Source organism: Molothrus ater, chromosome 3, assembly GCF_012460135.2.
Source record: "Molothrus ater isolate BHLD 08-10-18 breed brown headed cowbird chromosome 3, BPBGC_Mater_1.1, whole genome shotgun sequence".
NCBI lineage: Eukaryota > Metazoa > Chordata > Aves > Passeriformes > Icteridae > Molothrus > Molothrus ater.
Genome location: NC_050480.2, coordinates 18,309,346 through 18,335,884, shown reverse-complemented (window position 1 = coordinate 18,335,884; position 26,539 = coordinate 18,309,346). Strand labels below are relative to the sequence as shown.

General features: G+C 45.8%; 1 protein-coding gene across 1 annotated transcript; it reads right to left on the bottom strand.

Annotated features, from left to right (window-relative positions):
* Positions 1-1,413: 1,413 nt before the first annotated feature.
* Positions 1,414-26,508, bottom strand: DUSP10 (dual specificity phosphatase 10). Its single transcript, XM_036404627.2, has 4 exons — positions 26,381-26,508; positions 24,025-24,870; positions 6,620-6,997; positions 1,414-3,643 (listed from the first exon to the last, which is right to left on the bottom strand). The coding sequence occupies exons 2-4, from the start codon at positions 24,824-24,826 to the stop codon at positions 3,378-3,380; spliced, it is 1,446 nt and encodes a 481-aa protein (XP_036260520.1). The 5' UTR covers positions 24,827-24,870; positions 26,381-26,508; the 3' UTR covers positions 1,414-3,377.
* Positions 26,509-26,539: the final 31 nt, after the last annotated feature.

The window sequence follows — 26,539 nt, the reverse complement described above, 5'->3', positions numbered from 1 at the left end:
GGTGTTCCTGTGCCACAGCAATAACAGTACCTGTTTAAACCCTATCACTATTCTGGCCCCCATCCCTTCAGCCTTGCTTCCTCCCAGAAATGAAGGCAGATCTTGAATTTTTTCCAGCTAGAAGCATGTAGTGCTCAGGCAGAGGCTTTCGACTGACACGCAGGCGCATATTTGCAGTGCATCATACTGGGTAGCAGAAAAGGATCCAAAATGTGCACACAGGCAGGACTCCTCAAACCCTCACCAAATTTCTCCTGCCCTTAGCAAAAAGATGCTATGTGATCATTTACTAGCTTCAGTAAATTCTGCCTTAAGAAAAAAAATCAGCATTACCCTCCAACCTGTTCCCTGGTGAAGCAGTTCTCATTTCCCAGCACTGCCTTCAGTGGGACATAACCCTCCAGAGCTCCCCTCCAAGGAATGGTCTGCACAAAGGAGGGGTTTGATCAGCCCACGTCCACTATCAACAAACCCACAGCAAACTCTACTCACTCACAGCCTTACACTGCCCTGCCCCATCATTTCCAAGACCATCACACTAGAGAATAAAATCAGGCACTGCTCCTCAGAGTGACAAGAACAGGCTGTCAGGGCTCCTGCACCAGAAACTCCAGCTCCACACCCATGCATGGAGCAGCAGCAGCCAAACTGCTGAGCCTGACTGAGGCAAACACATCAAATCCTCTGCTACCAGGAACTCACTCAAGGCTGCAAGAGCTACTCATTGGCTCAAATAAGAATTAAACACCAGTACTTACATGTCTACAAACTTCATCCTAATGCACTGAGCATGCAGTGACCAAGGCTGAACCAAAGAGAGGATGCTGTGAGTCATGTTGGTGCAGCACAACCTTCCTCCCTGTCAAAGTGTTCGAACAAGAAAAGGACTACCATGGAAGATAACTTTGAATCAAGTCCTCCTTCCCTTCATGCTGGGTCCCAAATATGCAGCTTGCTTAACCTCTATGCAAATATGCAGCACCAGCTTACCTCTGGTGAATAACACAGTGTTTATAGCCACAAACAGGCTGCAAGGACCAACTTTTCAGCCAGCCTCCAGCCCTTCTACTTTTGGTTCTCTGGTAAGAAAGGTTTTCTAATCTCCTCCCTCCTTCCTAACCAGGGGCACCTGCAGCTCATGGAGAACAGCTGGAAGAGGTTGGGCCCAAACATGAGGAAAGGGGGGAGGGAGGGAAGAAAAGTAGCTTTGCTAAGGGACTTCCTTCCTTCCCAAAGCACAAAGGTTCCCAGCCAGCAAATGGCACCCTCTCTGTCCAGCCACACTCTCCCTTAGCTCCAGGAGCAGTCACAGTTCAAGAAGTTTTGCTTCCTGGGCAACTATCACTGCCAAGGATGTTTTCAACAAAAGGACCAATAATAATCATAGAAAAGAAAAAAAAATTAAAATTCAACTCCAGTAGAAAAATAATTTAATAAAGGAATAAGTTTCAAGAAAGTATCGGTATAGTAACAATATTTTAAGTAAAATGTCCACAAAAATATACATGTCTAATGTGACTATACATTAAGTTTTCCAACAGGTCCTGTTTTACACGTGGTTCAGTCCATGTAGGTTTTCATCTAAAAAAAGCCTTTACTGCTATCAGCCTTCCTGGGATAGATCAGTTTGCACAACAGAATCACATGAAAAATGTTTTTTTAACTCCTTTTAGGGTCATACAAATAAATTTTAGAGGTGGTAACAATCCAGAACAGATCAGGTCATACCATAGCATTAAAAAAAAAGTGAGTACAAACAAGGAAAGTGTAAGTCAGCTGCCCAAGGGACACAGGCAGAAACATTAGCCCTACAATACACACCACACAACACTGACACAGCTGGAAAAGGAGTGGCATGAAGGGAAGAAGGGCAAGAGGGAGGGGAAAATCCCAGGAGGACAATTCCCAGGAACTGTGGAACTGCTAAACAAGGGGGCTATAGAGAAGCCAGGGAAAAGAACATGTGACCAACATATGTCTAAAAACTGGACAATTTTGTAACATAGAAGACAAGCTAACTACAGGAATATGAAAAGGAATCAGTGGAGATTGTTTATTTCTTATTTTTCCAAATGGCTACTGAGCTGTAGAAATAACAGGTCTGTTCCAAAAAGCCCTTACCAATAGTGCTAATTCAGCTGAACCAGAAAGAAAAACCTGGTTATAGAGAGATGGAAGAGTACAGCAGAAAGTAAAGACAACATGTTCCACCAGCAGAGGACAGGAACACAACGCTGAAGGGGAGATGCCAAACAAGAGAGATCAATGTTGTCAATGGGAGAGGTACTATGCCACAAAAAAACAAACCAAAGGGAACAAAACAAAAACCCCATCCCATAGAAAGAAAATGGAAAATGGCTAAAGAAATAAAAGGACACACACTTTCCAAAAGATTTTTTGTTTTATAATCAAATTTCTTTTACATAGACAACTGAAACACACCAATATTTTGTGCGAAAAATATTTTTAAATAAACTTTGCTTGTTCTACATTTTTGTACATTCTGATATACATATGTAACAAGGTTTATGGCACTGTAACCAGGATCAAAATCATATAAAGGAAAGAAGTAATTGCTCTCATTTATCCTTTCTGAATCAAGCTGGCTGCTGTTGCACTATTAGACTTGAAAAATTATTATCTTATTATTAGTGGGCAGCCAACTCTTAATTGGTTTGAACACTCAAAACAAACCCCAAATTATTATTGCACAAGAAGCCAGTGAAGGCATATGGCATCGAATGATCGAAGTCCCTTGCTGTTAAAACCTAACACCCCAAAATAGAAAAATAGAACTGGAACATGACACACACCAAATAAACTTTGTTTTCTTTTTTAGTTTGAGTCAGAAGTGTGAAAAGTGCCTTGCAGACTTTTAAGCTGCTCTGATTTCCTTTGCATCAGTGAGCATTCTGCACAGTCTTTGCAGAACGAAGGCCCTTCTGTTTCAGGGAGTTTTTTTTCTGCTTTGTTTTGGCTATTTGTGTTTTGTCTTCAACTTAGGTTTCTTCAGTCTATGAACCTGCACAGACTACTTAGCCATAAACTCTACAAGTAGCTGGAGAGGAGGGAAAAATAAAACTTAAAAGAAAAAAATCCCAACATTTCTTCTTCCTGTTGTTTTTATTTTAAAAAGTACTCTTTTTCTCTGAAGCCTCCCTGCTGTGACGGTGTCTGAGAAGGAAATCACAACAGCATCCCAAACCCAGCAAAGTTCTTGGATCTTTTAAAAACCTTTCCTTACAAAAAAAGGTTTTTATTCACAAAAAGTTTGCCACAAAACTCCCCTTTGAAAGCTAAAAAGAAAAACCCCACAACCACCCATCACTGCCCCAAATCAGGTGAAGAACACATTCCACCCCCTCGCAGCATGGCCGTCACACGACAGTCTCGACACCGATCAGCTTTGGTGTGAGGATTCGTGGGGTGACTCCATTGTTCAGGTCTTCTTCAAACTCCAGTAACTGCCCCATAAAGTTAAGGTTGGGGGAAATGATTGGTCGTTTTCCTTTGACAAATTTATAGGCATCTGTCATGGTCATGCGTGTGTGCTTCATTAGGTATGCAATAACGATGGTGGCAGATCGGGAGACACCAGCCTGGCAGTGGATGAGGAGACCTTTTCCACACTGATGAGCTTCCTCTGCAAACAAGACAGACAAAAGAAAGTAAGATTTCTGCCTGTTTGTAAATCAGAACAAGCTCAGTGCAATTAAGAGTAACTTAATGAGAAAAGTTCCTTGATTTGAACTTTTCACGGTGTCTCTTCCCCTCCAGCACATCTTCCCCCAAGGTTTCAGAGCTACTGAATGTGAAACCCCCAGTCCACTCTGACACTGAAAATCCTCACATCCATTCTCTTCCCTTTATTAGTGGAACCATGCATTGAGAGATGCTGCTTCACTGCCATGAGCATTTTGTGAGGAGGGCAAGGTCCATGATGAGGAATCTCAGGCTTCATTTCCACCTCAGTTGCAACACCACTGCATTATGTCAGCAGCTCAACCTCCCTGTTTTTCAGAGCAGGGAACCACTTCTAGAAACCAGATATTTTCAGATTCAATTCATAACAATACATGTGTTTCAATGCCCTGTCCTCTGAAGCTTTACAAAAGTACTCTTGAAATGAGCTTCAGTGGGTGTCTCTGCTGTGGTGTCTCTACAAAAGGAGGAGCTGGATATACACACACACCCCACCAAGATTCATCACTTACAGGGAGGGACCCTGGGCAGCATTTAGGGAGGACAGAGTCCTTCTAATCACATGCTAACATGACATGAGAGAGGACAGTCACTACCATACCATCCTCATCTGCCACAGCTTGCTGTTAAAACAGGAGATTGAACTTTCAGGAAGTCACACTTCCAACTACTTCTTTTATTTCAATCCACAGGAGGAACATGAATTTAGTTTGCAGGTTTTGGCACGAATCCAACCCCACCAAGAGTACAGTTCAACCCACCCCACATGTTCAACCTGTACTGTGAGAGCATAAATGAAGCCAACATCCCTCTAGACATTTTTGCCAGTTAGTATTTCAGAAAGCTGAAACTCTCTAATGCATTTTGCCACACATTCCCAGAGATGATTTCACTTCCTATGGCTTTAGTCTTAGCTAAACCTGGGGTTGGTTGTGGTTTTTTGAAGACATATTTAAAGAAACATAGGCCAACAATCCACAGTTTAAACATTTCCAAATCTTCTCAAATGCAATTTAAAGTTTACCCTGAGGAAGGGAAAGCTTTGGCCGGTTACTTCCCCAGCTGGTTAATTTGAGAGGGAAGAAAAACTCTCAATAGAGATATATTTGTTTATTAAAACAAAGACAGACCCTCAAGATGCAATTATTAAAAAGGAAGTAAAATGGGTTTTGAAAGGCTTTCTAAACCTTTCCAGAGCAAAGCTGCTTTCACTGCTCTTGGTAAACACTATCTTTCAGTGGTTTTGAGAACTCCAATCCTGCAATTCAAGGGGATGAGGGGAGCAGAAATCTCTCTCTTGTACCTCAGAAAGACCTCAATGGAGCTTCACAGTCTCTTCCTAAGCTTAGCCTATAATATCTCCTCATCTTGTTGAACTTGAAGTTTAAGGTTTTACTGAATTTCTTGATACAGCTGTTTTCCTAGAGGATCAAAGCAAGGTTTCCTTTTCTCTGCCTTTCACCCAAACAAGTGTTCACCTTCCCAGGCACACAGTAACCAGCAGCTTGGGAAGCTGACAGCACTACTGGTACTGCTGGGACTGGGTTAAGAAAACAAGGGAAAATTTGAGTTAGAGATCCTTCTTCACACTGTAGAAGACAAGCCCAAAGGCTCAGAATGCTAAGATTCACCTGAACTGCAGCATAAGCAGTGATTTCTCTATTCACTTCACTAAAGCAGTGTGGCTGCAGAGCATAGGCATCAGCACACTATGACCCCCTGCCAAGACACAGCCAGGCAAGGCTGAGGAGCCATCTGCTTCTGAGCTGCCAGCCCTGCCCGGCGCACAGCAGGGGTAGATGGGCTCACAGCAACCTGCTGAGCCTGGCCCTCCTCCCTGGTCCCACAGCTGGGGCCAAATCCTTGCTGAGCCTGAGTGCACCTGAGTGCAGAGCCAGCACAAAGGAGGGGAGGGAGGAACATGGCTCTGCACCTCCCTGCCATTATGGGGTCAGTCAAGGACCTACACTGTGCTGCACACACAAACACACATCTTTCTTTGTCTAGTACTCCTCCATCAAGCATGAAGTATTGGTAAAGGAATTAGCTCAGTCTCAGCACAAGAAAATAGAATTTTATGTCAGTGGTTCCCCTGGCATATTTCACATACTTGTGCTAGCGAAGCCTTTACTATGCCACAAAAGCAGTGTCAACAAAGACTTCTAGAGGGGCAAGGCAAGGTCTTCAAAAGCTTTCAGCACTACATGCTGAAGTCGTCTCTGACCAGCCCTGCTTGAAGTGGCCATCTGGCTTTAGCCTAGCTGAGCATGGCCCCAAACTTGGCTGAGGGCTGTGCTGTGTTGATTGTAACGAGGTCCAGAACAACGCTGCTGGGTCACTTCTTCAGCAATCTCCACAACAAGCGGCGTGTCTGTGGTGAACTCTCTCACACAGCCTACAGGGTTTAGAGGCTTATTAATGCAAGTTTTCATCACTATCTGCTCAACCACACATACACTCTGAAGCTACAAATCTAATGGTGGAACAAGCCAAGTGTGAAAGTTTGTCAGTTTTCTCATTAAGTTAGCAAAGACTGAGAGACCATTAAGAACAGTCACTATGAAAAACTTGCTGAAAGCCACTGTGTGGAAACTAGGAATTCAAAGGAATCAAAACAAGGGGATGACGGAAGTCTCAATTTTTTAGGGTTTCCTGAATTTAGAAGCCTGGAGGTAGGCGTTAATAGCACAGGATAAAATTTGTAACCTCGGGCTACTTAACCAGATGGGCCAGAGATGAGAAAGGACAGAAATATGAGGTGCTCAGCATTTCTGACAACCCAAACTAAAGGAAATATGGCCTTAACCAGCCTTCAGAGTTGCTGGCAAAGCATAAAGTTCACTCTAAATTGTTATAACGGGTAAAAATAATAACAATAAAAAAACAAACAGGAGTATTTCCAGGCAAGGGTAATTACCAATGAACTCAAAAGCCTCTTCAAAATACTGCCTGAGATTCTGCTTGTTGCTGTCAGTGGCTGGGAGCCGCTTGTAGTTGAACATGCCTTTCTCATAATGGTACAGGGGCAGGTGAGTGGTCACGTTGATGACGTAGCCAATGTTCATCCTCTGCATTTTCTCCAAGTCCTGAGCATCATGCTCGTTTCCGAGGAAAAGGAAAGGCAGGATGGGGGTGAGCTCAGCGTTCTCAATGTCTGGCGTGGTGGGGATGGACTGAGGTAGCACGGGGGGCACAGCGGAGGCACCACTCCCTCCTCCCCCCTCGGGGCACTCTTGCAGCTGGAGGGAGTTGTCACAGAGGTTTTCATGGTTCTGCTTGAAACCACTGAGTCCTCCTGGGAAGAGAGATCAAGCAGATACTTTGGTTAGATACCCCAAGATTCCTTCAGAGCACACAGTGGGGCCACAAGGACTGGAGCTGGTTCTACTGTCCCCACCACCACTGTAACAGTGCCACTGGGCTGTCGACAGCAAGGGTGGCATGATTCAGCAGCAGGCATTGTCCTCCCTCTGCGCAGTGGATGGTGCCAAGGAACAACAGGGCTCACAGACAAACATGCCTCTGTGCAACATCAGCCTGCTGAGGCTGCCTCACCTACCAGCCCACGTGACAAGGAAGGAGTTTCAAGAGAGAAACTTCACCAGAACTAAGGGCCAAGGGGCTATCAGCGCACTAGAGCAGAGCAGCAAGCCAGCTGGGACAGTCTTAGCTTTACCTGCCCTTTAGCAGGCCTGCAGGGCATCTCTCCACCCAAAAGCTCTGAGGGGGATGGGAGCAGCTCACCCCGGCATCGCTCCAGGGAACAGCATGTACCCATCTGTGCACCCAAACAAAAGAAAACCACTCCTTGTAACCTAACAGCAACTGAGGGGCTTGCTTAACATATGGCAAACAGCTCTCCTTTTGCTGCCCCAGCCACCTGAAAATATCTAGCAAGAGTTATTTTTAGGACATTAAAATGGATTGGGAAATGGATCTGAGGGGGGAGGGAGAAGTCAGTTTTTCAGTGAAGGAAGCTCATGCCTTCCCTGCTCTATTGCTGGCTTTTTCAATAACCATTTCCCTTCCCTTACTTTTTTCTTTTTTTTTTTTTTTTCGAGGAGGGTGGCTTCACAGAGCTGGAGCAAGCAAAGTGGACCTTCTTTCTACACCTCATTCTGCACTGACATCAGCAGCAGGCTCCCCACCTGCCCAGTTTCCATGGCGATCCCATAAAGCACACAATGACATCAGCTGGCATGACATCAGCTCTTTGAGTGCAAACAATACAAGAACTACTACTTTGTTCAAGGCCTTTGGTAGGAGGCAGCAGCGTTCCTGGGAGTCACTGATGTAATGCTAACAGGTGGCTCTCCTCTGAAAGAAAAAGGCAGAAAGAGGAGAAACGCAGGGATGTGTTCCCCCCCACCTCACGCACGTTGCTGTTGAACCAGGATACTTGAAGTCATGCTCAGCATCAACATGAGCCAAGTGCTCAGGCTCAATTGCACTTAGTTAACTGTAGGCCAAAAAAAATCCAGGAGAGCAGAGAGCGAATCTGAAGTTACTAGAAAGAGCCCCACTAGCCAAAATAAATGCGGAATGTCACCCTCCCAATAATGTTATTTAAAAAGAAAAAAAATAAGAGAGAAGCTATTTGTCTTTTCCATGCTCTTTCACAGTGATCCAGTGAAAGTGTTAAAGTGAAGCAAAATATGCCCCCACTCAGGCTCTGGATCAGACACAGCAAAGGGTTTCAATGCCTACTGTTGAGGGCTGCAATTCAAATGTCCAATTCAAGTGTCTGTGACATGCTTAGGGTGGGACCCACCCAGGCCCATTTCAGTGCCCTGTGCTGTATTTCAAGGGCACAAGGCACCCAGACTAGTTACAACCATCTGAGCCCCTGTAATGAAAGTACCCTTTTCCACATCCAAACTTGTGTCCTTCACGCACTGCTAGTAACGTAATTTCCCTGAAATCCTTGAAATGCCTACAAAATGCAGAATATTTCCCCTGCCTCAAAAATGTGCTTGTCTTCAGCTATTTCTGCTCTTTATAGGACAGAGCAAACAGATTTGCCTTAAAGATCTCTATTCTGTAAATTGTTATAACAGGGGATCAGAAGAAGATCCCCTGAAGATCTAGAAAGAAGAGCAAGGACAAAAATTTGACCTCAACTGCACCACCTGGCCTCAACAGGGCTTGAAAAGTCTTCTCAGTCCACTCAAGAAAATAAACAAGATGATGGTCCCCAAGCTGAAGATGTTTGAAGTCTCATCTAAACCAACAGCCCCAGCCTACAGTCTAGGCTAAAGACTAAACCCTAACCTACATTCCCATCTTTCTGAATGGGCAAGCAATCCATTCAGCTTGAATATTGCTGTTTAAACAATAGCTACAGCATGCTGGGATTCCCAAGAAAACCCCTGAAAAAGTTTTTTTTTTAGTGACTCCAGAGCCAACGCTCATTTTCCACCTCTCCTGATGACTTTTGGGAATAAGCAGCCATAGCTGGAGGTAGAACCCCACTGGTTCATCACTCAGGTGGGGACACACTGATGGTGTGGCAGACATCATCTTGCTTCACCAGCTGCCTTGTAAGACACAGCAGAATATCAGGGCAAAGGATGGGAAGGGACCTCAAATACAACATACGGAAGATGCCCCAACAAGTGGAGTAGCCAGACATATAATACCTTCATTCACAATTTTTTACAGACATTTGCCAGTGTCACCATTCCCAATGTCAGTTCACATCCCCCTCTCTCCTTGTTCATCTCCTCATGTGAGAGGAGAGTTAAAAAGTAATTTCAAACAATATTTAAAGCAACTCTCAGAGCAAATGTTCCTGAAAGAACACATTACTGGGGAGAGGATTACTAACCTGCTCTGGCTCAGACATGTCAGCAAGGGAGGACTGGACAAGAACACTGGTACCCAGGAAATGATGCAGCAAGATGCAGTCATGGCATCAAGCTGAACTCTAATCGAAGAGCAGGAGCTTAGCTTGTATCTGTGCTGCCATATGAGTCATGCAGGTCCCAAAAAAGGACCCAGACACCTCCTGAGTGCTGCTCCATTCTCAACTCACATGATCCTTGCACAAACTGATTTATGAGGCACTAGAGTAATTTAAGTGGCACTCAAGCACATATAATGCTCAGGCTTTTCTTAAGTTTGAGACTACCTCCCAAAACAGGTCCAAGCAAAGTTAATAATGATCAATCAGAAAGAGAGGGATGGATTTTCCACATGAAGGTAAATACAACATACAAAGTATTCAAATGCATCTGTATTCCCTTGGCAAGCTGCTGCTATTTCAGTTCATTTCAAGTCTTCATTTAGGGAGAGTAGAAAAGGTGGGAGAGAAGAGGCTGCTCCCACACCAGAGGCCAACACAAATCTCTTGCAAGCCTGGTCTAAGAGTTGATTCATTAGACTCAGTAAAGTGCAAGACACCACTGCTACTGACCACAACTCCAGATCACAAGGAAGCTCAAGGCATGGATGCAGAGACGCAACTTGGGGTTGTAACAAAAGCTGTTTTGTGATTCACCCTGCCCAAGCCTTTCCAAACCTGGGGAATGTAGGAAGCACTACAGAGGGCAGTAAAAGCACCTGTGGCCGAGAAGCACAATTTAGCAGAAGTCTCTTACTAGCACAAAAGCTGCATTTTAAAAGCAGCTTTTCAGATACTGTTTGCAATATGGGAAAAGCCTTCATCATATAGAGACAACCTAAGTAGAGAGGCAACATAATATATCCACCAAGAAAGTCCATGGGAATGCATGGCAGTCTGCTGGAACCACAGCCACGGAGTATGGACTCAAGAGTGTAGCCACCTTCAGTGACAAACCAAAATGCCAGCAGGCAGATGAGCCAGTGATGGATGTCCATTTCAACACTGTCCTGCCTGCAGCCCATCTCTCCTGGCTTTAAACACTCCACAGAGCTTGTAATGACTAAAGCATGAGGAAGTATGCCCAGCCAGTGGGATGCAGCTGTGTGCTGCAGATGTGCTTGGGCACGGACAACATCCCAAGTGCCTTTGCTCTGTTCCAGAACGGCTGCTGGGCAGGTGTTCAGAGGGCTGAACATACCCAAACCGAAACAGAGATGGACATACAAGGACACTCAGCACTCTGGGGAACCCAAGGTATTTCTTCCATGAGGAAATCAATCAGTGAAGTAGAACCCTTGCTGGCAGATGGCCTCGTGTGGTATTTAGCAGAATACAACAGAACACCAAGGGCTCTTTGCTCACCACTGATGCAAGACCCAAGCTGCAGAACCATTCTGGCTGTTATAACTGTATGACATTTTCCAACATCCTGCCCTGCCAGAACAGTTAGTAAGTGACAACAGACTTTGAAGTGTCTGAGACCTCAAAAATTTTGGAGAAGTTTTAAGTCAGCACCTTACGTGCTCCAGCTATTCCCATTCATTTGTTCAAATTCTCTGCTGCCATCTGCCCATAAACATCTCACTTAATGCTCCTCAAACTCTCCCATCAGGCAGCACCCAAGAAGCAGCTGCACACAGATTTTCCAGCTCCAAAGCCACCCAGGACCCCAGGGCTCGCACCACCACTGCAAAACCAGGTGAGCAGCTGAACAGCAGCCAAAGCAGCTCTGAACAAATAAAAAAAGACAAGAATCATGGGTCTGGCATTAAATTCATGCTTAACACAGTGTCCGTCATTTGCCATCAGAAGAGGGCAAATACGATGCAAAACAAGCACAAAAGGTACAGCAAGAATGAGGCAGCCAGCTTTTTATGAGAGACTATGGCCTTGAAATAGCATCATCTTCAAAGAAATCCAGAGAAACAAATTTATAAAAGTGGCTGGTTGGGGATTTGTTTGTTTGAGGGGATTTTTTTCATTTGTTTGTACCACTGCAGCTTTTTAGTTTAGGGTTTTTGTTGTTTGTTGTTCATTGTTCAAGAATATTGAGAATTTAAGTACAAGGAGTACAGTAACACCTGTACCTGGCCTCCTCCTCTGTCTCTCCTTCAGCCACCACTGCTGCTCTCTGGCTGCATGACTATATGCAAACTAGGATTTGAGTTCACAATATGCTTTGGCACATTTGCAATATGTTTCCTATCTGGAAACAGGCTCTTGCCCCAAAGTTAAGGAAGTAAATGACCTTGTTTCCAGTGGGAGAGCTTAGAGAGAGGCAGCTACAGGCAAATACCCGCACCACAAAGCAACACCTTTGCATTACCTCATCGGTGTGGATATACTTTGTTCTGAGTGTGGCAGGTACTGGGTGTTCCCGCTCGCACTGCAAACAGGAACATACTTTTATACATGACAGACTGCAGATGTGGGAGCCATATTTAGACTACGCACGTGGTCTTAGGAGACAACCAGACCTTTTATATGGTTTTCAAAGCCGTCCAGGCAGATTTCTGGATCTGCTCATCCTTGATTACAATACCACAAAGCTATCTCGGAAAAAAAAGGGGGGAAAAAAAAAAAGCAATGCACACACAAGCACAAGAAGAACAGAAATCCCAGGACATTGGGAAGTATCAGCGAAAGAGATGTTCAATCTGTAAATTCCCCTCCTCTCGTGTTGCTGGGCTCTTGTGGAGTGCACAGCAGAGAATCTGGTGATACCACAGTTCTGGTCACACAAGCTTCAGTCGCTCAGTAGTGAAGCCAAGCTTTAAAACACCCACTCAGCATGTGCCCTGTCAGTACCATCACAGCAAACCCTGCAGCTGTGTTTGAGTGACTTTAGGGCTGAAATTTCACAGGGAGCATTTGGGGTGCAGGACAGAGACACTCAGACAATTGGTGTGTATCTGTTTAAGACAATGCTTTGAATTTGTGCAATACAGCCTGTTCCTTTAAACCTGTGACCTCATTTATTTACATTACTGCAGAAAAGCACTGCCAGAAGCAACAGCTGATGACAGTCTCATGTATTTTTCCACTAAGACAACAATTAAACTGCTCCTGTGTTATTAATGAACAGATGACTTTGTGTCAAGTTGATTCAAAGCACAGGATGCCTCAAGGTTAAGCAAACGTGACTCCAGCATGTAAAAATAGAAGTTAGGTACTGTCCAGATGCTTCACCCACCAAGTGCTCTCCTCCTTCCTCAGCCTCCTGAGCAGGAGGGCCCAGGTCTCATAGCTACCCCCTACCATGCTGCCCACCAGTGTCTAGAGGTCCTGCTGCAGGGTGGCGCACTGGTGCTGAGCCACCACCACTGCAATGCCACCATGCGGGCTGCTCCTGTACCATGGGCCTTCTACCAAGGCAGATGCTGCTGTACAGGTTGAAGCAGAATTCTGCCATTATAGGCCCAATCCACTCCTAGGATATGGACAACAACCTAGACCATCTCTTCATGCCACCAACACAGCTATGGCTGCAGGTGTAGGTCAGCTGAGCACCAAGGAAACTGTCAGGGAGGGGATGGAGGCACTGGGGTTGCATCCATCATGCACAGGACCTAAGGCCACCTTGCTATAGAAGATGCAGCCATAACACTTGCTCACAGATGTTGCTGGAGTGATTTTAGCCATAACAAAGATGGTTCCTGGTGTGTCCTGGGGATTATGCTCTATCCATCCTGAGGCACTGAAAGAAGGGATGCTCAGATCTCAGAACAACACAAGACACACACTTTCCTTGCCCAAGCAGGGCTCTGCTTCCCAAACTTCTTCTAGAGGAACAGGGCCAATCCAAGCAGATCACTGTAGGAGTGTTCCTACTCTTCAAGCAGATGGCCATCTCCTCACCACAGCTACAGCTGAGCAGTGCTCAAGGCTTGCCCTCACTTGCTGCAGCAACTTTGACATGGCTGGAAATACTGTATTTGCCCACACAGCAGGAAGGACAACTCCCTTATATCCACAGGGGTGGGGACCTATTGGACCACACTCAGCCAGGTGACATTAGTGAACTGCTCACCTGCCTGTGGGATGTTCCAAGGAAACCCTGCCATGGGGCTTTCCCTGTCACCCACACAGCATTCAGCAACAGCTGTGCTGCAAAAGATTAAGCTTTGAGCAAACATAAAAAAGTAAAACTAAACAGCACACACAAAGAACAGCTTCCACCTCGATACACTCAATCTAATCTAGTCTCTCCCTTGAACTGAGCTGCCAACAGCACTTCAAAAAAAAGGCAAAACTTCACATTCCAAAGAACTTGCAAGGTCAGTTTTTTTCCACGTGGGAACTATCCCGAGAGGTCAGTTTGTACACAAATTCTGGCCTAGAGGAGTCACAAGGACATCCTTGACACAATGGCTTTGAGGTCCCTTTAGAAGTCAAGAGTGCAACGCTGGATAAAGACGAAAGGTTTCCCCTCAGCATCAAGGGACATGCACACATGTCCCTTGCATGTTATTTCTAATTTGCATGTTATTTCTAATTTTATCTCACTATGGTTCACACCCCTCGTCACAGCACATCCTCTCTCACTGGCTTTTGAGGTCCCTGGCCTCATCCACTTTTATTTTTTTCCTCTGACACCAGGCACAGCAAAGCTGGCTCTCCCAGGGTCACATCCTGGGGAGGCAGGTGAGAAGTCATCCAAAACCCCATTCCCTGCCAGACTGTACCAGAATTGCTGGCTCTGTCCAGCTCCATTCTCGTCTCCTCCCATTCCGCCACCACCCATTTTCAACCACACCATCACTCCCCAGGAGCCTCCCACACCTCAACACATGACTTGCTTTTTTCCACCATCAGCTTTCACCTCGTCACTTTTCCTCTTCTCATGACTACTAGATCATCTAAATCCATTCGAATTAGAAAAAACAATCTTTCTTCCTTGACCTGCCACTAGAAAACCTTTCTTGGATTTCAGTTTAACTCTTCTTTATACTTTTTTGTGTCTTAAATTTAGGGTTTTTTCTCAGACCCTGAACACCCAAGCAAACTCACATATCCCATCCCTTTACCTGTCAGCTTTTCCAAGAGATGCTACTAACCTTTGGGCTCATCAGCCTGTCCAGAAGCCACCCTGAATAATTTGGGACCCCCTCTCTGTACTCAAGACAGTGGTTCCAGCTTGTAACTGGAAATCTGCCCTATGTTATGGGAGTGCTGATTCTGCTTATTTCAAAACAAAAACTCAAGTATTCACAGGAAAATAAGCTAGCATTCTTCAAACCACTGTGTTATCCTTGGGGAGTGGTCAGGAAGGTGAAAGAGGAGAAGGCCTGCTCTGAATTTTGGTACAAGGACTAAACTATACAAGAATGTAAATAGGAATAAGGCAAGAAACCCCACAACCAAAACACGCTATGGTGACGACTCTGCAGCCACCATGGAGGAGTGGACGTACCCTCCCTGGAGGGCAAGCGTTTATAGCAGAAACTCAAAATTAGTCACATTACAACTTCTCATGGCAAAAGTATGTGTTCCCATGGGGATGCAGGCTAACATGAAGTCCAATTAAATAATCACTGGAAATGTCAGCATAAACCCTGAAGGAATACATACTTCTACTGTGAAATGCTCCCACTGGAAATCATATTAACAAAAAGGTCATCAAGAAATGCTAAAGCTATGTACAAAAGAGGCAGGAGAAGTAAGAGAGGAGGGAACAGAAACTATTTTAATGCAATACAATACCACAAATGGTTTTATATTGACAAAGAGCTATGGGTCTGTTTTCCCAGACAGAGGTAGAGCTGAGCAGATTTGCCCAAAACAGCAAGTTTCATTTGTTTTCTAATCTATTACCAGTTCCCTCCCTGGCCATCACCATATGCATCTCTCAAGCAAGTGGCCCGGAAAGAGCCAGCACAGGAGCAGGATGCGGGCAGCTGTGGCTCAGCACGTCTGAGGAGGTAGAAGGGTCCCAGCACTGTGTCAGACATGCGTAATCCTGGATGCGTAGGAGTAGACCTTTCTGTTTAATCTGAGCATTTTAGAGAACACTGACATTTTCATGCTTCAGCCACCCATTTATTCTTTTTCCCCTTTTAAGAGCAACCTCTCCAGGACAGTTTCTTTCTAAAGAGAGGGCAGGCTGCTTTGTTTCTCCTGAGAATAACACAGGCTCTTTTCCAGTCTAAGCCACAGCTCCTCTACATCAGAAACATCAGCACCATGCACATTAATATGAAAGGAAAACAGGGTGCTGATATAGCACACTCTCATTTGGGAGTACCATCCATTCCTGATGAATTTAAACTCTTTTTAGACTGAAAAGTTTCTACCCTTTTATCTAGAAATAACAGTATCTGGCTCTGATTTGACATTTTCTAGCAAGGTATTCCAAAACACATGAAGGAAAAACAAGGAAAGCAAAGGATGGTTTCTTGACATATCTCAGTGCCACAGAGTCCAAATTAAAAGCAGCATACTACTGGAACTAGCATGGTGTATGCTAGCCCCCACTTTGATAAAAGCTTCAGGGCCAGCTCTGCTGGCACATACATCCCAGTCTAAATGGTCAAGGAACCAAGGCTAGCCCCCAAAAACCCCACAGGCAAAGAGAAAGTTGACCAAGATTGCATCCATATTCTTCAGACTCAAGGCAAGAAGGAAGCAGGGAGAGGGGGAAGAGAAAAAGACATATTAACAGAATCCAGAGCTAAACAGCAATAAAACAAGGAATATTTCCAGCTAGATGAAAATCAACCCTTGTGTCCAAATAAAATAAGTCACTGTCTCCACTAATATTTCCCAGGAAACATAAGAACTGTGTTGTCCCTCAACAGAGATGATGCTCTGCCTTCCTGGACTAACACCTATGAATAATTTCATTGTAAACAATCAGAGTGGTTCTGTACCTAAAATATGCCAGCAAATTTTAAGCAGCAGCAAAAGTCTTATTTTTAGCTCTCATCCACTGTACAGACAGATTCCCATTACCTTAACAGAAATAAGAATAATTAAGAGCCCAGCATCAACATAGTGCAGGTCAACTGCTCCAACAGCAGCTTTTGCTTTAAAGCATTAGTGTTCAACTGCTTACATAAGGCTTAATATCACACTTTGGCATAATGAACTGGAGACAACCAATTTGACTGGTATGACAGAAGCTTGCAAGTTTTCTTCTATTTTCTTTAAGCCATTGTAAGAAAAAAAAATATATGATAATTCATGTGTGGACAAAGAGTAACATTTGTTCTTTTTATTACCTTTAATTAGAAGCAGCTCTTCTCTGTTGCAGTGAATCAAGTGGGAATTTATCCAGGCAGGCTGTAGACTTTTTAAAGCTAGGGCATAGTAAAAGAGTTGGAAACAAATGTGTTCACATCTCTATTATTATTCTCTTAATTTATATTTTCCAATTTACTCCTTCAAAGCCCTGATCTTGTAAGCACGGTGTTGCATGCACACAAAGCAGCACTTAACCCTGGCAGGAGCAGTGGTTCCCAAACCCTCCCACCCAGTAGGAGCATTCCTGTCCTCCAGCAGCAGGGAATGACAGATTTACAGTTCCCTCCTGACCCCACCATGCCCAGACCCTCCAGTGGGGACAGCCCAATGCAGAAGCTCCCACTGCAGGTGCTGTGGGTGGATGTAGCTGAGCTAGACAAAGGGTGGCATTGCTCCAGGCAGCAGCAATCAGAAGCTCATTCTTTCAGGTCAGAGGAACTAGGTGGCACCTAGACCTACAAGGTCCCAGCTGCTCCCTGCAGACTGGCCAGTTTAGGTCTCTCTGCACACATTCTCCTGGGACAGGCTCACTGAAACCAAGTGCCAGGAGATCAGAAGCTTGTGCCCCTTCCTGATCTCGCTCTTTTTACTGGGAGCAGAGCATTCCTTTGTAAAAGGAGGCAATTCCCTCACCCAAGCAGAGAAACACATGAAGATGAACCTCTATTTTAAAAAAAAAAATACCTGGAGGCAAATCAGAGCCTAAAATTTGCAAAATTATGTGCAAAAATGCACAAGGGAAGAGGATGCTCCTAAATCCATCTCCCACTCTCTGCAGCAGGTAGCTGTGTTCTCCCAGGGCACCACTGTGACTGTGGATGGAGCCAGGATCAAACACACTTAACACCAATGGCAACAAGAGAGATAAGCTCTGTATAACAAATGGTGCAAAGGGCATTAAAAAAAAAAAAAAAAAACAAAACAAAAAAAACCAAAGCAACCAACCAACCAAAAAACCCACAACAAAAGAAAACAAAAAAACCACATCCAAATCAGATGAAAATAACTTCTCTACACCTCATGGCAAGTTTGTCGTGTTGGCTTAATCAGAGCTCCCCTGGCCACAAGACTGCCCTGCTATCTAGGCCCAGATTTATACCTCTAGTCTAGTTCCTCCCTTTTTGTACCACATGGTGGACAGACTTGCTTCTCCATCTCTTCCCCTTTCCTTCCAGCCCCCAAAATGCTGCTCCAGAACTAGGTCAGAGACCACCTCTGGGTAGGACACAGGTCCATGGGGAATCAAAATCTTTCTAAGCAGCAGAGGACACACCAAAAACAACCTTCAGAGTGCTCCCAAATGTGAGGCTGCCTTCACCATAGACATTAATTGAAGCAAAGAGCTTCCTGTACTAAAAAGTCACAAGATGTTTAAATGAAATGAAACAACAAACCCCCCAAGCTTCACTACTGAACCACAGAGCATTTATCAATACACTGTGCAGAGACCATGAGCACCCCTGAACTTTCCAGCTGCAAAAACACATCCCCTGAATCCCTCGTGCCTCCTGCCCACAGCAGTCCCAGTTCTGCCTCATCACAGAGTGTCCTGAGTGGCATTGCCAGGACTGGTGGCCAAACCCAAGAGCGCTAGTGCACATTTCAGCTTTCCCACAACCCTCAACACTCAATGGATCAAGAGGAGGTGAAAAGCCTGCCAGAGGAAGCTGAAGCAAATGCAATGTTCAAGACAGCACTTTGATCCAATCTCCTCTCAACCGGACTCTTTGCTGCCTTTACTTTTCCATGAGGCAGGGAAAGGTGATATCCATGATATATACACTGCTCTGCTTTAAGCCCCAGCTTACCAAACGCCTTTATGTTAACAACAAATTAACTTTTACAGTACAGAGGTGTTTAAAAAACTGCTACACACTGATTCAGGTGAGAACTTAGACTTAAAGCTTCAGAAAAACAGCTGCTCACAGTAATTCAGGTCAGCCTTGTGACTTCTGTAGCCAGCACTCTCCCAAGCCCACCAGGGACTTCCCAACAAGGCCAAAGCACCACACAAATCTCGTCTCACACACAGAGGGACAAGGCATTAGGTTATCTTCAGATTACCATAATCTATTTATTTAAATAGCATGACTTGACAGCCCTGCAAGCTGATGGTGAATATTTGAGAGGTGTTTCCCTCCTGACTAGCTGGCGAAATTGCAAAGCAGGGAAACGTTGAGATGTCTGCATGCTGCTTATATTTATAGCATTTCTTCACTTCTGAGTTGTTTGCATAAATAAAAAGCCCTAAATATAATGGGGCTTTTCACAGAGTAAAAAGTCATAGCCTAAAGACAAGGGATGGGTCCCCTCTTCAAATGCATCATAAAGCCAAGGCAATCTCACTAAAAACCTCTGTGCTCATAAGTGTAGTGAAAACTTTGGCTGCTGCTTTGGAAGCAAATCACACATGTACAGGTCTAAAAAACATTTTTTTAAATAGCCCAGCTGTATTAGTTAAGATCCAGACACCACTCAAACCTCAAACACAGCTACCCTTCCATTCTGAGCCTCTCCAAAAGGTTCTGTTCACCTCAAGAACAAAAAGCCAGAAGACAGACGAGCACACCATCCTAGAGAGATTTCAGTCGAGGAAATTTTCTGGCAGGGCAAGGGTAAGGTCAGCACATGAGGCATTCAGCTAATTATAATCCAACATCTACCTACCAGGAACATCATAGGGAATGCTACCCCAGTTTACACAGAACTGGATTTTTCTTTACAAGCATCAGAGAGGTTTGCCTAATGTAACATTTTGGTTCTTAATTCCAAGGGCATAAGAAACTGGGGAGCAAAAACTAGGGGGGGAATCTCCTTTCTATTCCTCCCTTTCCAAGGCACTGTCATTGCTCTCTTTCCAAGGACAGTTAAAATGTGATAGGCACCATGCAAGCCAGCACAGCAAACTCTCAGATGCCATAATCTCAGAGAAAAAGCCACATTTACCATTACTGTTGAATAGGCAAAATGTAGAGGTAACTCTCCTCTGCAGAAGTATACCCTCAAAATATGTCAAAGACCCTGGTCTCCAGCCACACCATCATCCCAATTTATCTATATGCAAAAGGTAATGACACATACAAACAATTTTCTAGTGTGATGGCAAAGAATATTATTTATTCCAGTAGAAAAATACTTTAAGCACCAGCAATCAGAGCCTGAACACTGAAGGTGAAATCTCAACCTGACAGAGCTAGCAGAAGCTTTTCCCCCAGTGAATGATAGGGCCAGCTCTCCTCTGCCGCACAGAGGGAACACATTTTATTTTTAAATGTTAAGTGACTCGTGTGAAATGTCCTGTGTTTTTAAAACTACACATTTCCCTATTACAACCATGACCTAATACTTATTCAGTGGAGATCTCTGGTGGAAATAAGTGCCAGGCACATGTTTTGTTGGTCAGCTGGATTTGTTGACCATTACATCAAGTTTTACTTTCAAATACATTTGCGCAGTGTAATCCAATTAGGGTTTAAAGCAACACTGACAGTGCTAAATTCTATAATTAATCAAAGTAATAATTAAGGTATTTGTACAAGTGACCAGGTCAGGTATTCCAAAGGCAGCTGATCACAGTATTTACATGAACGTAGGAGAATATAAAGCAAATAATTATTCCTTTTGTAAGGAATAATTACTTGCTTACAAAGTCCCTTTGTAGTTGTTTCAACTTTGCTGATATGTGACTCTAGTGTGGTAAGAGATCTGAAACTATTCTTAGACCATGGCAGAAAGCATGAAGTGGTTTCTTGGCAGGTCTTACACTCCCCACTATAATGAGAGCAAGTCACTTCATTTATTTCCCCGTCAGATGAGCAGAGAGAAGACTGAAAGGCAGAGCATAAATAAGTCCTCAGACTGTGAACAAAAACAAAAAAACAACCAGGTTTTGTGGAGGAACCAGCTGGTTCCTCCCCATCTCCTTTGCAGAAGTCCAGCCATGAGTTTACAGCATATAGTGGGAATTAAAAGAAAAGCCAAATCATATTTTTCACCTCTCCTTTTAAATTCCTTGAAGTCAAACACAGCAGCCCTTACAAACTACACACAAGACTTAAGCAGGTTCACAAGGCTCCTGCTGCTGGGTCTTGAGGGAAAAGGAAGAACAGCAGGATGGAGACAATGCCACTGGACCCTGGTCAGGGAGACAAAGGCAACTCCTCTTGTGTTAAAAGCTGCCAAGATGTGCTGGCATAGATGCTTCAATTTTTCATTTTATTTTCCTTTGTAGAGTGAATTTAGCTTGTGAAAAAAAAAAAAAAAAAAGCTGAACTCCAAGCCTAAATGTTTCAGTCATGGAAAACGAGTACTTTTCATCTGAATGCAAATGTATTTCCCACTTTCCATTTTGAGGTCCTAGTAGCAATCTTAAGCACACCAGCTCCCAAGACTCAAGGAAACTTTTGCTATGAGCTGAGGTGCTCAGGGAAGGCAGTGATGCCTCACTGTTGGGTTTGCAGGACAGAAAAGGGTACAGCCCTACCAAGGAGGGCCAGGGCTGCTGACCCAGCCTGGGGTCACAGCACCATGTTCTTCCCCTCTCCAAATTCAGCTTTGACATTGGCCTCAAGCAGAAGGGACACCGGGCTCATTTAACTGCCCCCATCTCCATTCCAATGCTAAGAAAAAAAGAACTAAATTAAAAAAAAAAAAAAAGCATCGACAAAAAGCAAGGCCTTTAGTTTTCAGCAAACATGGAATAACATGGTCATGGGGTGTTGGGGGAAATATGATTTCTTCCTATTTTGTTTATAAACAGACTGAGCAGCAGCTTTAGCCAGGACAGCTCAGGCTGCTACTGCCCGTATAGCAGGACTACAAAATACAGGATCCTTATGGGTTTATTTTTTGTAAAAATAGACGATTAATGCCTGTCTCAAGTGTTGCTGTGCCTCGTGGCAAAAGAAATAAGCAAATCTTTCTTAAGAGCTTAAATCAAAATTATGCATGTGTTACATTTATGACCAAAAAATGTTAAAGGAAGTAGCAAGAAGAGGAATGGATAGAAAGGGAGGAACTGAAGTCTTAAAATCTTCCATGCCACAGCGTACATGAAACCCTCTCTTGTCACATCGCTAGTTTATACATTGGTCTGCTACATTAAAAATAAACGACATCATGTCTTTTTAACTCGTGCCTCATAAGGCACACTATACATACATTTATCTGTAGATCATGGCCCGGCCTTGGAAAGGTTTCTGTGCTGCTTAAAAAGCCTGGGGCACCTCAAAGCCGCTCGCCGGCGGGGCCAGGCAAAGCTGTAACCCAAGCCCCGGCTCGGCGATGGGACCGAGCCCGCGACGTGCCAGCGTGCCCCGAGAGCGGCAGCGGGGCCGCGGGCTGACAGGCAACACCAAACATGGAGAAGGTGGCACCGCATCGGGGGGACGGGAACTTGGACAGCCCGGCTAGCAACCAGTGTTTGCAAAAACAACACGGGGGATCAGATGGACCAGCAATAAATTAGGGCCGGGCAGTGGAGAGAGAGAGAGAAATCACTAAAAGTAACAGACCCAGGCAAAGAGGGCTCCCCGGCCACCCCCAGTTTCGTTTTAGCGCCTGAACACAAGGATGGGGATACGCCAGCTCCAGGGCGGCTGAAGCACGACGGAAAAAACGCTATCTGTCAAGTGAAACTAAATAACGAGCGCTTCCAGTGCCACGCCCCCAGCTCGGAAAGTTACCCGTAGCCTTCCTAAATGCTGCTTTATCCCATGCTCAACTCCATCTGACCCCAGCTGGAGCACCACTTCAAGGAATGGGAGTGGAGTTACGGTGATGGCCCAGCAGCTCAGCGCTGCCCAATTACTGCTCTGCAGCTTCATCTCAGCCATGATCTCATTCCAGGTACTGAAGAAGTACTATGAGAGGTTCAGAGAAGGTGCAGTATTTTCAGAGAAACACAGAGAACACCTTCAGCACTCCACTTTTCTAAAGATAGGAAGGCTTGCAGACTACAACCACATACCCAGCTGCAAAGGCTGTACAACAGAAGGATTACCACCAGAAAGGCACAACTCCAGTGGCAGCCTCGCTCTGCCAAGCGCCTCATTGATGACCCCAGAGACTCCAGAAAAGCATGCTGGGATCCTGTAGCAAGTATCAAAACAAGCCCAGCATGACCACACTCTTACCAGGAGCAAGGGGACAGTTCAGCAATTTCAAGCTTCCCCAAGACACACAGAGGAGTATCTCACAGGACCCCTAGATCCTACAAAGCCATGAAACTCAGCTGAGGAAAAGGGATAAAGTACCAGCCCACTCCATTCTCCTGCCACACTGTGCAGGTTGGAAGTAGCAAGCTGCACAGAAAAATTAAGCAAATTAAATACATACAGTATGAGCTAAGCAGCAAATCCTTCCATAGTTTCCCCCTGCCACAGCCAGTCTCTGCCAACCATACCTCCGAATGGCATAAGCACCCAGGGGAAAGGAAATTTAATCTAGAGGACAGCATTGTTATAAATAGGATCTCGAGAATAAAGTGAAGTGTCCTTGGATGATGCCTTAATTGGTGGGGCTCATCTCCACCAGAGCATTAAGGGATAAACCAAATTCCATATTAAAACAGGAGCCTTTACAGGAAAGCCATATACATAAATAAGCACTCATACACAGAAACACACCACTTTCAGATCACTCTTTAAACAAATAATTTCCCCCTGTCCATTATTCTGACCCCGTATCACCAAAACTGGGCTTGATTGCTCAAGTTGTGCTGACTGGTCCATGATACAATGCCTCAGACCAAGTGACTTCCCTTATCTTTCCTCCCCCCTCCTTCTACTCTCCCACTGTCCATCTCCAGCGCCTATGAGTCCAGTTTTACATGGACTAAAATAAGGCTGCTAAGTAAAGGTCAGTCTGACAAACTAAAAGGGAAGTATCCCCTCCTGGACCTCTGCTCCTTGAGCTATAAATACTCAGAATAAGCACTGGGGGAAATTCTTTGTTTGCACAGACAGACACCAGGAAGCACATTTCCTCCTCCTTGCACTTCTCAACCCTCCTGCTACTCAAGGACAACATCCAGAGAAAAGCAAGCACCTCTCTGCTACCAGCACCATGATTTGTCCATGGAAGGCATTTGCTTTGCCACTGGTGACTTGAGACATCCAGGCCTTCCCAGAGATAAACAGATGCTTTCAAGGTGCAACCATCAGCAAGGCTAACAGCAGAGAGTACACACTGCAAAGCAAACCAACACACTGTGTCTGGGCAATGAGGAGGATTACCTTTTAGGACTAAGGGCTCCTTGCCTTCTCGCTTGAGTGACTCCAGCACTATGTGGAGTGGCTGGGAAGGCATCACCCTGCTTGGCTCATTGGTATTCTCATCATAAACTACAATTTCTTTGGAAAAGATTCTCTTGAAGGAGTCCTTGCCTTCCCGGCAGGAGATCAAGTCCAAGACTGTGATCTTGCCCTGCTGGAGCCTTCTCCGGCTGATCTTGTCAGAACAGTTAATGTGGACAGCCCCTTGAATGTGGCTCTTATTATACTCCATGAAGGGCCTGCAGTCAATGATGACAGGACCTTGGTTCTGTTGGTGGCTCTTGCTGCATTTGGTCATCTTCTTGGCCAGATCATTGGGGTAGATGATTTTGATGCTGGCGAGTTGCTTGGTGCTGCCCGAGACAGGGCTCCCCACTCCGCCCAGCGGGCTCAGGCTGCCGGCGTTCTCATTGCTGTTGACCATTTGGTTGGTAGGGCAGGCGGGGGAGGCTCCGGTGTGGGTGCTGCCGGTGCTCGCTTGAGTTTGGGCCTGAGTGTCCTTGTCGTAAGTTGCCACAGTGCAGCAACTGGCACTGCTGCATCCACAACTCAGAGAGCGTGCAGAGCCGTTGGATGAGGGCATATACGTGAGATTAGCAGTCTTTAGGGACACGACAACTCCGCCGAGCAGACTGGAGTGGCTCTCACCAGCAGAAGAAGCAGATTCAAGGAAGCTGGAGTCTAAACACAGGTTGAGATCCTGAGGTCTCACTGGCCTCGAAAGTGCCACTACTACCCTGTCGTCTAAAGGAGATGGAGGCATGAGGAGGCTGAGCACTAGCAAGCTAAGAAGAACTCAAGATCACCCTGAAAAAGAAAAAGCAGAAGGGAAAGGTGATGAAAACAGATCATGAAATCACATAAACCGAGAGATCCAGCAACTTATTTTGCCGACACTCATTACCCCTACACCCCTTCTGACAGTTACCAGTTCACAGTAAAAAGCCTTTTCAGTGCTGCAGGGAATACTTCAGCTATCTGCATGTGCGCCCATAGCACGCAGAATCCACACGAGCAGCTTGGACTGTGCAGGAGAAGGCATTTAGCTACATGCAGACGGTACTGAGCTATTCCGAAACCCCAGGCTGGAAAGCTCACCACTGATAACGACAGAGGCACATTCCCTTATCCCGTTGCTCACTGAAAAGGAAGCAACTACTGGGCTGAGTCCACTACAGGGAGAAACGCATAAGAGCTGAATAGCTGAATGTGTCAGAGGTGATATGCAACTTTTCCAGCATGCTGGAATAAAATTAGCCTGTGAATAAATTTTCTGAGACAGTTACAAACTTGAACACATAAGGCTAAACAAAAAAATACCCAATAGAAAACAAAAAAATTAGCTTCTGGAGATCCTTATAAGCATGCACCTTGCACTTCCCTCCCCCTGTTAGAGGTGAATCCAATCCCAGTTAAGCCCTTAGCTCCAGGCTCGGGAAGTCGGCTGTTCTCCAGCAGTCCGTGAGGTAAATTCCCGCTCCCCACCACACTTCACAGCTTCTTCAAAGAGTGGTCCCCTCCGCCCCAGGCAAGGTCACTGCCTTCCCCACCTTTGCCTTCCCATTTGCTAAGACGCAGCACACAGGATTTGAATCCCCCCGTTTCTACTCGGCAGACAACGAAGACGACAGGAACAAAATACCCAAAGCCAGCCCTGACAGTGCGTCACCTTCACCAGCAACTTCGGGAGCAGCCGCAGCTCCCTCTGAAAAACCCATCCCAGCACCAACTTCACCAACTCCACCAAGACCCCGGAGCGGGGCGAGCACTCGCAGCTCCCGTTTGCCTCCCCGGCCGGCTCTGCACCGGGCCGGCTAGGAGATGTCCATCCCGAATAAGGGATGGCCGGGGGGCACTGCCACCTCCAGCAGCCACCGCTCTACGTAGCAAACCCGCGGGTACCTCCGGAGCGCGGAAAGGTGCCGCGACCCGCCCGCCCGGGCACGGGGGAGGTGCCGCGGCTGGGCAGAGCGGGGCCAGCGGCGGCTCGCTCGAGAGGCTTTCCCAGCCCGTTCTTTTCCCAACCCTCCCCTCGCCCTATTTTAGGATAACACCTAGAATAAGGGCGCCCCGAGCGCATTCGCCTGACGCACTTAAAATTGTTTAATAAACGAGGGAGACAAACCAGTTACCCAAGTGAGGGGAGACAACGAAAAGAGCCCAGGAGCAGAGAGAAGCTAAAGTTTTGCCCCCGATCGCAGGGAGCCGGGGCTACCGCCAATCGCGCGGCGGGCCGGGCCGGCGCTCCCCGCCACCGCAGCCCTGGCGCGGGCTCCCGCAGCCGCAGCCCCCGCTCCGCACCGTGCGCCGCACTCACCGGCGCGTCGCGCTCCGTCCCGGTGCGCAGAAGTGGCGGCAGCCGCCGCGGGAGGAGCCGCTGGTGCCGGTGCGTGTCGCGCCCGCTGCCCCGCGCGCCGCCCGCCCCGGACTCCGCGCGCCGCCCGCACCATCCTCGTTACTTTCTCTTTTGCTACCG